The sequence below is a fragment of the Mastigoproctus giganteus genome, chromosome 1 (assembly GCF_048544385.1).
Source record: "Mastigoproctus giganteus isolate SK-2022 chromosome 1, ASM4854438v1, whole genome shotgun sequence".
Lineage (NCBI taxonomy): Eukaryota > Metazoa > Arthropoda > Arachnida > Uropygi > Thelyphonidae > Mastigoproctus > Mastigoproctus giganteus.
This window is the reverse complement of record NC_143575.1, coordinates 82,173,529-82,190,341: the sequence shown is the minus strand read 5'-3', so window position 1 is coordinate 82,190,341 and position 16,813 is coordinate 82,173,529. Positions and strand designations below refer to the sequence as shown.

Below are 16,813 nucleotides of genomic sequence, written 5' to 3'. Positions count from 1 at the left end.
TAACGAGGCTTGTGGCAGAGAAGAAAAATGCATGGGATGCATATAAATTGTCAGGCGACACAGAAGCCAGTAGATATCAGCTAGTCTGTAATCAAGTCACAAAGGAGGTTAGGCAAGCGAAGGCTGATCACGAGAAATCTTTGGTAAAGAATGCAAAGAAAAACAACAAAGACTTCTTTACTTACATAAACTCTAGAAGGAAGAGAATGAATCAGATTGGTCCACTTGATATCGATAATTTGACTGTTGATAATCCGGCTCAGATAGCTGACAAACTGAATGAGTATTTTGCATGTAGTTTCACACATGAGGAATTCTGTAAGGAAGAGAGGACAGAAGTTTACTAAACTCTAACAGGGAGTTAAATAATTTTGTAATAATGGAGAGGAAAGTGGAGGAGAAATTGTTGAAGTGAAACATAAAAAAGGCACCTGAGATGGATGAAATCTATCCAGTTATATTGAAGGAGGCAGCGAGGGACGTAAGTAAACCCTTAGCCATAATTATGAGAGCATCCTTAGATTCATGGGAGGTTCCCGTGGACTGGAGATGTGCAAATGTATTCCCAATTCACAAAGAGGGTTCAAAGGGTGTCACAAATAATTATAGACCTGGTAGTTTAACTTCTGTTCTGGGGAAAATAATTAAGTCACTGGTTAAAGAGGTGATACAGGATCACCTAGACAAGACAGCAGCAATAGTTCAGACACAGCATGGGTTTGTTAAGTGGAGGTCTTGTCTGACCAATTTGATTGGATACTACAATGTGGTCACAAAGTAACTGGATGCAAAAAATAATTTTGATATCATATACTTGAATTTCAGGAAAGCTTTTGATACTGTTGCACATGGAAGTCTTGGAGCGCTATGGCATCAAGGGCAAGTTGCTACAATGGATAAAGGGATGGTTGAGTAGGAGACAACAGAGAGAGTGGTAATCAGTGGACACTGCTCCTCATGGACTAATGTTATTAGCGGAGTCCCCCAGCATTTGGTGCTGGGGCCCATTGTTGTTTTGTGTATTTATCAATGATATCGATGAAGGTACAGCAATACCCTGCATAGCACTGATAATTGGTACTGAAAATGTTCTGTGTTATGTGAAACCGTGTTGATTGAGGTATAATTATAATGTGTTTTAATTGAATGCATACCAGAGAAACAGTCTATAAACAAATTATAATAAATCTATAAACAATTTGCACTTGATAGCCAATTAAAAGGATTTGAAATAACAAATATTGCAAAAAATTTTATTAATGAAAAGGTAACATCAGGAGAGATGAGAAAAAAGCTTTACTGTTTATTTAGGTACTTCAAAAATGAAGTTTGGTGAAGTTGTTTCTTCTTTTTCTTGGCGTACAAGTCTTTGTAGCATTGAATCTCATCCTGTAAAATTTGCCGTATCTTGATGCTACGTCCAACATTTGGATCTCCATTCATAATTGCCTCGTAGGCCATGCCAATCCCAGAAGAACTTTATTAAATTCTTCTATTGAAAATTCTTTTGGCGCCACTTCAGAATTGTTTTCCTCTTCTTCATATGCAGTTTGCTCATCAATTTCAAGGAGAGTTGCATCATCTAAATTATTTGCATGTGAGTCAGTGCAGTCATGTACATTGGCAGTGTCGAAAGTTTCGAATCCCAAGTCTTTTTTCTGATCTTCACAATGTCTTCAGCAATCGTCTGAACTTGCGATTCAAAACCAGTGAAATCTTTTGCCAAATGGGGCAAAGCATGCTGCCAAACATAACGCATGTTGTTGGCAATGATTTCTAACTAAGATGCAGATATATTTTTGATCGTATTTAAAGGGTAAAAAATAAATTGTGAAATAAAGTTTCAAAAGCTATCACATCATCTCGTCAGAATGGAATTAAGAATACTGAACACTGTTGCATGTTGCCACTGACTGCATGAGGGAAGCTATTGGCATATGTGCATGTGAGACAATAGAGTTGGCACCGCAGCATATATGTACGCATACCTAGGCTATGAAAATATAGCATATATGTAGAGTATGTATCTAGGCTATTAAATGGGTTTTAATATGTACAGTAAATTTTCAACTTAAGCTTAATTGAAAACCATGTTATAGTGAAACCCGTGCTGTTTGAAGCCATGCTAAGAGAGGTATTGCTGTATATGAAGCTTAATAAGGCAATGGTCAGGCCACACCTTGAGTTTTGCAGATGATACAAAGGTTGGCATGGTTGTTAATGATAGTAGAGACAGTATGCTACAGAAACAGGATCTAGAAAAGTTAGGCAGATGGACTGAGAAGTGGAAACTGAAGTTTAACATTGACAAATGCAAAATACTGCATATGAGTAGCAGTAACCCAAAAGAAATGTACCAACTTTGTGGTACTACACTCAGGGAAGTTGAGAACGAAAAAGACCTGGGGATAATTGTGTAGTCAGATATGATGTTCTCTGAGCAGTGCAGACTGGCAGCCAGAGCAGGTCATGGAGTCTTGTCAATGATATATAGGAATTTTGCTAGCAGAGACAAGGAGATGATTATCCTTTTGTATAAGGCAATGGTCAGGCCACACCTTGAGTACTGCATACAAGTCTGGAGGCCTCATTTCAGGAAGGATAGAGTTGCTAGAATGAGTACAAAGAAGGGCAACAAGATTAGTGAGATGAACAAAGGGGTGCTCTTACCAAGAAAGGATTAAGTTCTGCAAGTTGCAGTGTCTGGAGACTAGGCACCTGCGAAGTGATCTGGTTGAGGTGTATAAGGCCTTTAATGGTTTGAGCAGGCTCAGTGCTGATGTGATTCTTCCGCTGGCTCAGATTACAAACCTGAGGGGGCATAAACTGAAATTGAGGAAAGACAGTTGTAGAACAGATGTGTGGAAGTTTGCTTTTAGCCATCGGGTGGTTGATTGCTGGAACAGACTTCCATCTGTTGTTGTTGTGGAAGTTGATAGCTTAAATAAATTTAAGGCTGAACTAGACAAACATTTGGAGTGACTGGATGGGTGGAATAGGAAAGTTTTTTGTTTTTTTGGCTGATGCTATATAAGCGTGCTCTCTTCTATCATATGCCTCAACTAATGCTAATGCGTACTTACTCGAGTAAATAATTTGAATGCCAATAATAAGGAATGCAGTTTTGTTTTGACATTTCTCTATTCTTAGTGGTACAACATATTTCTCCTCCCATAGCAACAAATTGCATCATGCCCAAAGAAGGGAGACAATTTCAAAAAAGAACAAATGCACATGCCCTAAGGGTTTTATTTTTAAAATATAAATATAATATATGTTTTCAATAAAAAAAAATGAATTGTTCACAGGCATATTCATAATGGATTGAAAATGCAGGGCAGCATTAAAAAGTGAGCAATTTTAATGATTTCTTGCCAGTAAAAGGTTTTAAAAAATGTAGAACATGGGGAAAAGGTCATTCCTCCAGTATGATATGGGTAGCCATGCCCATTCAAGAATTAATAAGAGAATAAGCTGAACAAAATAAATAATAATAAAAAAGTTAATTATGTAAAGTAATTTGCAAAAAGTAGGCACCTTTAATGATGCAGTCTCCATTTATCATTATTTATATTTTAACATTTACTTTAACAGTTCATGTTTGATTATTGTTAAAAAACCCAGGAAAAAAAATTACAAAAACCAGCAATTTCCTGGTCCCAAGATTATCAATGTTTGAGCATTTTTCATGTATTTTAGGTTAGTTTATATTGTTTTTGCAATATACAATTTGGACCTCTCTTTAACAAATTTCCATATATATAGCAAATTTTTTTATGTACCGAATCTTTTTGATTTCCCTTTAGTCATTACATTGAAAATAGTTTCCATATAACAAAGAAAATTTCCATATAACGAACTAATTTTGAGAGACCTGGGTACACGTTGTTCACACATCTGGCCTTTGGGCAATAAAGCTGATGCTGTAGAAGTACAAATTATGAGCTAAAAGGATTAAGAATTAATCCCTTTGCAAATTAAGAGCTAAAGGGATTAATTCCACGAATTAAGAGCTAAAACATTCTACAATTTAGTGGTGCCTGTAAAACCCTGCAGGAGGAAACTGGCCAACAATGGCACGGGATAGTAAAAGATAGAAGATTTTGGGAGAGGCCTTTGCCCAGAAGTGGGTCAGCAATGGCTAAAAGGAAGAAGTAAAACCAATACAACCTCTACGCTACTGTACCGAGAAGTCACGGTAGTCAACTGCTATCTATGTGTCCACAGCCATTGGCAAAGATTAAGGCATATTCGCAACGTGGACATTGGCTCTGGTCAACCTATTTTCTGCTGTAAGAATCCTATTAGAGAATTAGGAGAGAGTGATTTTCCTTTATCCTGGAAATTTATCTGTTGTTTCAAAGAAATGAGTCATCTACACTTTCACTAAATTTCACCATGTATCTGTTTACATGGTAGGTATAAATGGCCCTTAAATCAGTTTTGTTTTAGCTGCTGTGAAAGTAATCTTACAGTATCTAAGAGAAAATCCTTGAGTGTAGTGTGTAAAAGTGGAAGTGCTTAGTAGTGTAGATCAGGGCATTAAAAAAAAAAATAAAAAGAATTGCTTTCAAATTTGTTATTCCTGCCAGTCATGTGTTAGCAATTCCGAAAAACTGTTTCTATTTTCAAACTGTTTGAGGAAATGACATCTAGTCAGAAGCATGCAAAATCATGCCTATGTGAAGATGTAGATGAAGCAGTTTTTAAGTGGATGAAGTTGATCCGAGACCAAAACACAGGGCAGTGCCGAGCCATTTTAGTAACTGAGACAAGAATGAAAAATTGCACCCTACTGTTAATCATGGCAACATTGGCAATTATTTAATCTTTCTTTTGGCACCCTTTTCAGCTTTTAATCTGAGGCAAGAGTTCACCTCACCCTCAGCATGGCTCTGCCAAAAAGTTCCGATATCAGGGCCATTAATAAAAGAAAAGGCTATGGAGTCTTTTCTGGGGCAGGAAACATTCCAAGCCAGTTCTGGAGAAATTTAAAGAGAGCCATGGCTTACTTCCTAGTTCATTGCACAAATATACGTGTCTCAATTCTAATCTCAACAATGTCTATTTCCACTTGCAGTCTGCCAAACCCCATGTACTTTTTCTGACAGAATCTCAGTTATTAGTTAATTCAACTACTGCTCATCTCAGTTGTCCAAATTATTCACTGTATGATTCCTTTCACCTCAAAGGTGGTACTTGTGCATACATCCGTTCTGATATTCCCTGTCAGAGAATTGGTAATTTGGAATCTCCTCTCTTCGATCTTCTCTAGCTTAAAATCTCTATACCTCATTGTGTCAAATTCATCTGTTGCCTCTAACGTTCTCCCAACTCCACTAATCACTTGGAGCTCTTTGACTTCCTCTCTTTGCAACTTGACTTTCTCCAGTCCAACTTTCCCAACAGTGAGGTAATTTTCCTTGGTGATTTTAATGTTCACAACTCCAGCTGGCTTCCATTTTCTAGTCACATTGACCCAGCTGGTCGAGATGCTGAGGCTTTTGCAATTTCCAGTGACCTTCCTAACCACACAGCCAACATGCTTGATCTTTTTCTCACAAACAGCCCTTCTAAGTACACGGTCAAAGTGAGTGGTCCCATAGGTACCTCAGATCACAACTTGGTGATTGTCTCTTCTCCAATGGAGCCCTTATCTCATGGCTATTCCCAACCCCATATTGTTTGGCATTACCAGAATGCAAAATGGGATGACCAGCGAGATTTCTTTTCTTCTTTTCCTTGGTTAGACTACTGTTTCAAAACTTCTGACATCAACGTTTGCTCAGATCGTGTCAGTGAAATTATTCTTCTAGAAATGGAATCCTTTATTCCACACTCCACTTTAAAATCTCATCCTTTATCTAAACCTTGGTTTTCCAATAAATGCGCTAAAGCTGTTCAAGAGAAGACTGTTGCATATCGTAATTGGCTTGTTTCCAACTCTTCAGTTTCATTTTCTGCCTACACCAAAGCTTGCAACAATTGTAAAGCAGTCATTAATCAGTCCAAACCAGATTTTGAACAGGTTAAGAGTAGAAAACTTGCTTCTTGCCCTAATTGTAGCTGGGCATTATGGTCTCTTGCCAAAGCTATTGGCCCCAACTTTTGCCCATCTCTGCTCCAAAACCAGATGGTTCTGTTGTCACTTCAGCCAAGTATAAAGCTAACCTGCTCACATCCCATTTTTCTTCCAACTCATGTATTAATGATCTTGGTAAAACACCTCCCACCATTCCCAACATGCTCCATTCAGTGCCACCCGTGGTCTTCCGTCAAAAGGATGTCAGAAGGATAAGCTCCAGGTCCTGATGGTATTTCTCCACTTGTAATCTAAACCTGTGCTCCTGAATTTACTCCTGTTCTTTGCTGCCTTTTTTCACTTTCTTATTCCAAAGGTGTTTTTCCTTCTGCTTGTAAATTTGCTTATATCCAGCCAGTTCCTAAAAAGGATGAAAAGTCCCTCCCATCCAATTATCATCCCATTGCACTTACTTCTACTCTTTCTAAAGTAATGGAGAAATCAATTAACCGTCAACTCTTAAACTACCTAGAAACCTTCCGTCTGATCAATCGCCAGTATGGATTCCGTCAGTGTCGATCCACTGGTGATATTCTGGCTTATGTTACCCATTTGTGGACAAATTCAGTGGAAAAGTTTGGTGAAACACAAGCAGTTGCTCTTGACATCTCAAAGGATTTCGATTGTGTGTGGCATAAAGGTTTTCTAAACAAGCTTCAATCTTAAGGTTTGCCAACTGTTTTTTGTAATTGGTTATCCAGTTTTGTCTCTGATCGCTCACTGACGGTGATGGTAGATTGCTCTCTGTCTTCTAACTTCTCCACTAATGCTGGTGTCTCCAAGGTTCAGTTCTTTCCCCCCATTCTTTTCCTCTTGAATATTAATGGATTGTTGTTCCCACATCTGGGGTGGTGCCCCCAAAACCTCTCTCTCACAGACTTCTAGATTCCATTCAGAAGAGGGGGCAGTTAGGTTAATTAATGACTCCTCTCTAACAGAGTCTCTCCACTCACTGTCTCATAGACTTACTGTTTCTGTTACATGCCTTTTCTACAGATACTTCCATGAGCACTGTTCTTCTGAATTGGCTTTTATAATTACCCGCTCTCTCTTTCAAAACAGTCCGAACACGTGTCGCCACCAGCCAACATCCATTTACTGTCCAACTTCAAACCCACAGAACCAACTTTTCATCTTCCTCATTTATTCATTCAACTGCCGTTTTCTGGAACGACCTTCTTTCATATGTATTTCCTGAAAATTACAGTCTACAGAAATTCAAGTCTAATGTCAACAAATATCTTCTTTTGTCTTCTCAACCTCCAAACCAAGCATGGTACTAAGTACTATAGTTTCTAATACCTCTCGTGTTTGGGGTTTTCATAAAAAAAAAAAAAAAAACTTGAAAAATTATTTCTGATGAAAGTGGGAGTTGCAATCGAAAAAGGATATACCCATTGGAAAGAAACAGTATTTTTTTTTTTTAATGAAACATATCTATTTTTTAAATGTTTGCCGAACAAGACACTGACTTTTAAAGGTGATAAATGTTTAGGTGGTAAAAATAGTATGGAGACAATTACAGTTTTGGTTGGTGCAAATAAGGCTGGTAATGAAAAACGGAAGCTTTTGGTAATAGGCAAAAGTAAACAACCCTGATGTTTCAAAGGAGTAAAGTCATTAGAGTTGGACTACAACTATAACAAAAAAATCTTGGATGACAATTTAAATTTTTGAGTAGTGGATTTTAAATTTCGATAGAAAGATGATGAAAGAAAACAGAAAAATAGAGTTGATTGTCAATGACTGCCCTGCCCACCTCCACTCGGTAATTTTGAAACTTACAAGTGAAACTTGTTTTCTTTCCTCCGAATACCTCGTTTCAACTGCAGCCAATGGACCAAGGCATTATCAAGAATTTGAAAATGCACTACTGAAGGCACATACTGAAAAAAATTATACTGAGAATAGAAACCAACCAACCTATAGATTTTGTTATAGATTTGCGGATGTGCATATCAGAGTTTGCAAAAGTGTGGAGTCAAGATGCGACCAAAACAACGATTAAGAATTGTTTCGCAAAAAGCAGGTTTGCTAAAACACTAATTAACAGCAATGAGAGGGATAAACTACTTACATGACTGAGAAATCTTGGGAAGAGTTCCAATATTGACGATGAGTTAGATGAAAATGAGAGCAATATTAAACCTTCCAAACAAGAAATGTTGGCAGCATTTTAAACTTTGCGTTGAGGCCTTCAATGGGAAAAAAATGTGACAAAAAGTATATTTGAGTGTTTAAATAAATGTGAACATTTTTATGAATGGTGTAGTAGAATTCAGTGTACAACAAAAAAAAAAAAAAAAAAAATATTTTACGACATAATTCTTAAAAGTGTACTAACATATTGTGCGCATTGTGTAAGTAGTTATTTCTTAATATGTATGTATTAATAAATTGATAGTTTTAAAATGTTAGAAAATTTATTCATTCCCACTTATTTCTGATTTATTTCCCATCTTTTACTATATTTCTGAATTTGCAGTATTTTCCACCATAGAAAAGGTAATATTTCTTTATAACGAATTTTTTCAAGGAAACAATCGATTTCATTATATAGAGCAGCGTTTCCCAAACTGTGTTCCACGGAACACTGGTGTTCCATGAGATGTGAACAAGTGTTCTGCGAAAAATCGTAACTAATAATTAAAAAAATAAAATAAATAAATTTTGCATATTTGTAGCGTATACTGCTTTTGTATCATTATAATATTTAACCTAATTTTTTTTCGGTTATTAATATATTGGCATAGACTAATAATCAAACAGACCATGGAACACTTTATTTTGCAGGCTTTGCACAGGAGAAGTATGCATAGAGGTAATGACACCTACAAAACGTAGCAATGTAGTGATCTAATTTGCCATTCCTATGCGATTTAGCCTGGAGTGTATTGGTTGAAGGAGAGGGGGAAGCGAACCGATATCATAACTAAACCCACTTCCTTGTATAAATTTTTTTTTGATAATTATTAGTATTTCGAAATATTATTATTAAAATATGTGACCATGGATTTGTGGTTGAAACAAGGAACTTTAAAACGAGAATCAAAGTACTTCTAGTAGTTCAACTGTGGTTGATGAAAACAAACACAATATCATCACACTTCAAAGTGAGGATGAACAATCGCAGCCTTTTGTTCTCTAAAAATCAAGGGAAAAAATAGGAACCAACTAATAAAAGACCAAAATGAAACTATAATGATAGTTATTCGAATTTTGGCTTTACATGTGTTGGAAATAAAGATGCACAGTGCATCGTATATAATAAAATATTAGCAAACAGTTCTTTGGCTCCCGCTAAACTTGTGTTTCGTAAGTGTTCCGTGAATATGTTGTGAGATGAAAAGTGTTCCGTGACTAAAAAAGTTTGGGAAACCCTGATATTGAGGTCCGACTGTGTGTATATATATATATATATATATATATATATATATATACACACACACACACACACATACAAGGTGTGAAAAAAAAAAAAGTTCAGGGACTGGTTTTTGTACCTTGAACGTGCAGTATCCTAGTAAGTTGCAACTTTTCATGACATGTTTGGTAACTCATCTAAACATAGTAAATGCATGGCTCACCCATATATCTGCAGTCAGTCTAAATTAGTTCTCATTGATTAGGTGTTTTTTTTGTTTTATTGCATTTTAAAATGAGTGATTTTACTGAACAGAAAATTGCATCAGATATCATTTAAAATTGAAAAAAAATGCAAGAGAAATTCATGAAATGTATGGAACTTTCATGGAAAAATGTTTTTAACATTTTTTTAACAGAAGGACTTTTCAGTGGTTCACAAAGTTTAAAGAGGGCTACTGGTCAGTTGAAGATGATCCTCAGTCTGGTCACCCATCAACTTCAAAAACAAGTGATTCATATGCTTGCATTTATGATCTGATCAGGAATGACTGGTGCTTAACCATCCATAAAGTTTCTAGTGAAATTGGTATTTTTTATAGGACATACAATCAATTTTAATGCAAGATTTGGAAATGTGAGGCATTTCAGCCGAGTTTGTGCCTCGCATACTTACCGATGATTACGGACATGTGAGTTCTCACATATCAGGTACTTCATCAGTGTGCTATCACTTCTGACCCTCACTGTTTCTTCCATCATTATTACTGGAGACGATTCATGCACGTATGGCTATAACTTAGAAACAGTTCCATTCCTCTCATTTAAAAACTCAGTGTTCTCCAATGCCCAAAAAACAAGAATCTGGTCAAATGTGAAGATCATTCTTATTGCATTTTTTGACTTGTGGGGCATTGTTGATTATAAATTTGTGTCACATGGTCAAAGAATAAACCAGAAATACTAAAAAACAGTTTTATGGAAATAGTGCTATGCTGTTTGGAGAAAATGGTTGGGAATGCGAGCTTTGGGGAATTGGGCCCTGCATCATGACAACATTCCTGCACACTTGGCATTTTCCATTCAAGAATTTCTTGCCAAGCACTCATCATTGTGTTACCACATGCACCATATTTTTTGGATTTATTTCCTTGTGATTTTTTTTTTTTTTTTTTTTTTTTTTGTTACCCAACCCCCTTTGAAACATCAGAGATTTGCAATGACTGAAGAAATTATTCAGAAAGTCACACGGGAACTATAATCAATTATAAAAGAAGTAAGTCTATCAGGAATACTTCTAGAAGTTGCAGAAGTGTTGGAATCAGCATATATGATATCAAGGAGACTAATTTTAAGGAATTCCATCCAAGTAGTCAGTAAGCTTCATCATTTCCCAAGTATCAATTCAGTGCCAGAACTTTTCGATCAGAACTTGTATGTCACATATTATATAGAGATATTATATAGAGAATTATTTATAATATACAATTATCTTTAAACTTTTTTAAGTGTTGGACAGAATTAGAGACAAGGGCAACTGGATCCATTCCTGAAAGTAATACTCCCAGGGAAAAAAGATTTCATGAAGGTAAATAGTAGGATACATTTTAATTGTTTAACTATGAAATGTATATATTCATCCTTTGATGATTGCCCCCCCCCCCAGTTTGTAGCATAATTTGGTCCTTTTTATTGTTATTTTAAATTATGATACTTTAAAGCCCTTTTTTTTTTTTTTTTAAGCTAAGGCTTTTATAGAATTTTAAACTTCTGCCGTTGCATTCAACTAATCATGATCACACCTGATCGTAGTTTCATTTACTATTAGAAATAATACCTTTTTTTGTAATTGTAGTAATAAGAGCATAATAACTCTTATCTGTAACTTTGTTTTGATTCAGTAATAGAAAAACTAAATGAAATTTTATAATATGATATATGAATGACTGTACATTGTTTTATCCCAGTGATGATAAACTGAGGATGGTAGAGTATTTTTGGTAATGGCCTTAAAAATAAAAAATAAACAAATCAGCTGCTGAGCACTCATTTTCTTTCTCTCTTTCTCTCTCTTCCTGTATATACCATTTCTCTGCCTATTTATCCTTCATTTGCTTAAATGAATCATTTCTTTGTCTTGTCATCCAGTTTTCTAACTGTTGTTTTAAGTTGCATGGTTTGTATATGATGATAGGTAGAATATTGTTACTCTCTTTTTTAAACCTGTATAGCTGGGCAGACTATTCAGTCTGTCCAGCTACACAATTTATGTTTTACAATTTTTGAATGGCTTTTTGTTGTTTAGTAGACAACCTGAATCCTATATTTTTGTCAATATAATGTGATATATTTTTTCATTTCAGAATTCATTAAATTTGGCTGTGAAATCTTGTATGTAATGACTGTTTCCATCTCCTTTCAGGATTTACTGAACTTTTCCAATGAGGAAAAGTTCAGTGAAGAAGAAAATAGAAGCTCATTGGAAACATTCAGTGAAGAAGAAAATAGAAGCAAAGTGACAGTGAACTCTTTTGTGTTATGCTCAAATCATGTTAATATTATTAAGGAATTTTTTTGATGTAAAGCAAAATTATAATACAGAAAAACTAAAACAGTAGTAGGATCAAGTTAGGAAATCTTCAGCTTCATTGAATGTTGTAAAGATACCCCCATCTTCATGCAACTTCTTATCAGAGTGGACAGTTTTTCTCATGGGGATTAGTACCTCCACTTCCCTATAATTCACATTTTGAAAGTGAACTCTTCGATACTGAAATTCATTTTCTGTGGAGGGTTCATTAAGCTTTCACTTAAGCTTTCATTTGAGGTATTTTTTCATTATTCAAATGGCAACATGGCAATTAAAAGAAATTCTTTAATAAGAGCAACATGAATATAAATGAAAAGGCTCTTAAAAAAAGAAAAGAAGGCTATGACTCTTGTGCAAAAGGTAGAGGTTCTTGATAAATTCACAAGTGGTCGAGTGCTTCAGGTGTGGGTAGGCGTTTTGGTCTGAATGAATCCAGAGTAAATTACACCAAGAAAAATGAGAACCAAATTAGGGAATGTGATACACAAAGCATCTCCAATAAGTGCTGAATTGTCACATGTTGAGCATCCACAGACAGAAAAATTGTAGGTTAGCTAATGTTTAAAGGTATACTACACTGGTTAACAGTCCTATGGCTGTATTTTAATATAAAATATGTTTTTTTGCTGGTGTAATTTAATTTCCAATGCGTTTTGGACTAAAAAAAAATCTGCTTTTTTCAAAATCTGATGACACAAAATTTCCAGATTTTCGAAAGTCAAAAGTTGGCAGCTATGAGAATGTGATCTCTAATAAAGCTCTTACATGAATGCTTTCTCTTGACTGGAGGTGCTGAGATGATTTCTAATTATAAGGTAGGGCAGCAAACATTTAACATCAGCAAGGGCTGGTTAGAAAAGTTCAGGAAAAGATTTGAATTTCATAATGTAAAGCTTTTAAAGGGGTGGCTGCATTGGCTGATATTGTGACAGCAGAGGTGTACCTGGAAAAATTCCATGAATTGATAAAGAAGGGTCGCAAGCTTGAACATGTATTTGATGTCAATGAAATGGTATTATGATGGAAAAGTATGCTGATGCAGACATAATCTGCAAAGAAGAAAAGGGCTGTTTGTGAGAAAAAGATCACTCATGTTGGCTGTGTGATTAGGATTGTCTGGTATTCTGGTAGGTAAATGAACAATCTGTGTGAGGTCATTAGTAATTGCAAAAGCCTCAGCATCTCGACCAGCTGGGTCTGTGTGACTAGAAAATGAAAGTCAGCTGAGGTTGGGAACATTAAACTCACCACAAGAAAATTACTTCACTGTTAGGAAAGTTGGACTGGAGAATTAAGTTACAAAGAGAGGAAGTCAAAGTGTTCCAAGTGTTAAGTGGAGCCTTTTTGGTTAGTTGATTAGTTGGTTACTTGAACGGAGTCCCCTACAAAAAACCATGTGACCCTTCCTTGTAGTAATGCTCAGATCTTCATGCTGAAGTCCATGATGCTCTACTCTGATCTGAAATCTTTATAGTAAAAGGCAAAGACATGCACTTGTTGTGCATCTGTTACAAATTCAATGATAAGGCTTGTATAAGTTTTTCTTATCCAAGACAAAGAAACAAAGACAAATAATTTCTTTATAAAGACAAAGTTTTTCTTTGTCTTTGTAAAGAAAACTCTACTTGACAATGTTCAGTGCCTCCAAAGGGTCCAAAAACTGCCCATCCTAATGTCAAAGTAGTGTCCTTTCCCTCCATGCCCACTTCCCTCATTTAGCTGCTTGAACAAAGCTTGATTGCTCCTTTAAAGTGTATTATTCTCACCATACTTTTCAGAAGGATTCATCCGGCAACTGATGCAGATGGCATCTTTGATGAACAGCAATGTCAGAAATATTACAAAATTGCCAAATGCATAATCATCAAGGAATCACTTTATGAACTTAAACCTACAACATTGAAATCATGTTGGTGGAAGCCATAGAATGAAGCAGCAAAGAAACTGGTCAAGGAGATCATGACGTTGGTTTTTTAAATAGGAAGTGGAGACTGAAAACTTGAAAGGAGAGGAATTGAGTGAATTATTTGATCCTGAGGGTGTGGCATTTGCTAAAGAGGATATATGATGTGGAGGAGCTTGTAGTCTAGAGGAAGATGAAAATAAGGAGGAGAAAGAAAGAATTGGAATCTTCAAGATGGCAGAAATGGTCCTGGCTACTAAAAAAACTGATTAATTTGATTGTTGATTATAACTCATCTCTGAGAAAAAAAAAGTATGAAAATAAAAAGGGAGAATGATCAAGAGTGTTATATGTTGTTCTGTTGAGAAATATATAAGGATATGGAGAAGCAAAGCAGTTTTCAGTAACAAGGTTTTTTAATTGAACCCAGTCATAGCTGTACTCTTCCACTGAAGCATTAATTTGTGTTATCAAAAATTATACAACAATGTACGATACTTGAGTTTTGTACAGTGTTGTATAAGTGTTTTATGTTATAACTTTCTTTTTCAAGCATGTGTTCAGTAGCTTAATTATATATTATTATAGCAATCATATAAGACAAATAATTGACTCAGGTTAAGAGTAGTGTAGGTATGACTGAGGGGTTCTCTGTAGAAGTTGGACTGCACCAGGGATCAGCTCTCAGCCCATATCTGTTTGATCTGGTAATGGATGTGTTGGTGAGAGAAGTGAAGAGTAGAGCACCATGGAGTATGCTGTTCGCAGATGATATTGTACTGTGCGAACCATCCCAAGAAAAGGTAGAGAAGAAATTGGAGGAATGGAGGAAAGCGTTGGAAGAGAGAGAGGCATGAGGATGCTAAGATGGATGTGTGGTGTGATGAGGATGGACAGGTTAAGAAATTACTACATCAGAGGTACGGTTAAGGTGGGGCCTCTGAGTAAAAAAATGCAGGAATCTAGGTTGAGGTGGCTTGGACATGTGGAACGAAGAAGTGAGGAGTATGTGGGGAAGACGTCTGAAAAGTTGGAGGTGATAGGGAAGAGGGGGAGACCTAAACTGAGATGGAAGGGCAAGGTGGCAGAGGATTTAATAGAGAGAGGATGGAGGAGAGAGAAAGCCCAGGATAGGGAGGAAAAGAATTAAGGACAGAAATGCCGACCCCATATAAACGTGGGAAGAAGGTGAAGATGAAGAAGAATAGGAATCATATAAGACAACAGTGGAGAATCATCAACACTGAAGAGAAACTGAACTTATTACTTAATGAATAATCACTAAAGGCCCAAATATCAGTAGGGGGCTCTAGTTACAGAACTTCCTTCTGATATTCAGTGGAGATAGCTGAGTTGATAACTCACTGGCTAAGAGTGTCAGCCTTTGACAAGTCTATTTAAAGAAGAGGTTAGAAATGGCCACTTTTCACTGTTACAACAAGTGATCTCTAGTGAGTGCCACTGACTGATATCAAAGTTCATTTCATAAGCCAAAAGAAGTTTTAAAAAAGAAGAGAAATTAATGAACTCTAAAGAAACAGAACTTTTGATTTGCAAACTTCTGGTGAAAAAAAAAATTCTAAACATGCCAAGGCAAGCTGATAATTCTAGTCATATTATCCTCACTCACGTGTAAGGTCTGTTCATATTTCTCTCGTCTGGCTTGAATAAAAACAATTTTCTTGTTTCTTTTAAATGGTATGCTAACATTTGAAAATGTGAACATAGCTCTTCAATCCAACATACCTCACATCCATGTACTGAAGTAGATATGTTGAAGAATATTATGTGCAAATTTATTTTACCAATAGTTTTCAAATCTTACACTTTACACTTCCATTTTGAAACCTTATTACCATAGTTGACTAAACCAGAATGATGATTCTGACTTAGTCACAGGCATTTCTGCAGCCAAGGTCATGAATAATCTAAAAGAAGAGGAGAAGGCTCTGTTATTTTGTTCAGATGCCAACATAACACAAATCCCATAAAATGGCAGTGCAGCACTTTCAAATTTGAAATTTTTTGTGGACAGAAGATGTTTGTCCTAATGTCAAAGTGGTCTTCTTTCCTCCTAAGACCACTTCCCTCATTCAGCCATAGTCAGATGAACCAATAGAGATATTTTGCAGCATTAATTCTGTCAATTTAAGTGTGAGAACCTACCAGATGCTTTTATGAAAGAATTAATGAACATTTGTTCTTGGTTATATAACTAAGAAGTGCACAAAGAAGTTTGTAATATATATCAAATTATCATAAGTCATGCTTGGAATTTTAACAATTTTTCATAGCAGTGCTGAGTGTGAGAGAATATTTAGCCATGCAAAAAAAAATAAAAAACTGAGGTCAGATCTCTTTCTGGTGAAGTTTTGGAAATGCTCATGACAGCCAAAACTAGACAATATAGCCATTATTATAAATGAAACTTTGACTCAACATTTCTAATGAGTGCAAACTCTCCAACAGTATCTTGAAGCAATCAGAATCTATTTAATGTCTAATAGAAAATCCAAACAGAAATTCACGGACAAAAAAATTTTATGTAAGCACACTGGCCAAAAAAAAATGAACCTTTCCAGTATTGAATCAAGCTGCCTTTGTTTCAAATAACACAATTGTATGGTGCAGCACAACACAGAACAGCACAGCATGGATTCCATAAGGTGTTTTAGTGCAGTTTGGTTGAAGTTGAAGGAAGAAGACTTTGTTGCTGAATAGCTCTCTCTCCAGCATATCTCACACATTCTCAATAGGATTGAGGTCAGGTTAATGTGGGGGCCAGGGAAGATGGTAGAAATCTGTATCATATTCTCCGATCCACTGTTGCATGATTCTGGCACAATCCACTGTTGCATGATTCTGGCACAATGCA

At 36.0% G+C, this 16,813-nt stretch overlaps 1 protein-coding gene across 1 annotated transcript in view; it reads left to right on the top strand.

Moving 5' to 3' along the window:
* LOC150090935 (cytochrome P450 20A1-like) overlaps positions 1 to 16,813 on the top strand; it is a 197,488-nt gene that overhangs the window by 91,343 nt on the left and 89,332 nt on the right. Inside the window, exon 6 of the mRNA XM_090380742.1 lies at positions 10,955 to 11,033. Within this exon, the coding sequence (XP_090236868.1) occupies positions 10,955 to 11,033 (79 nt within the window). The remainder of the gene's footprint in view (positions 1 to 10,954; positions 11,034 to 16,813) is intronic.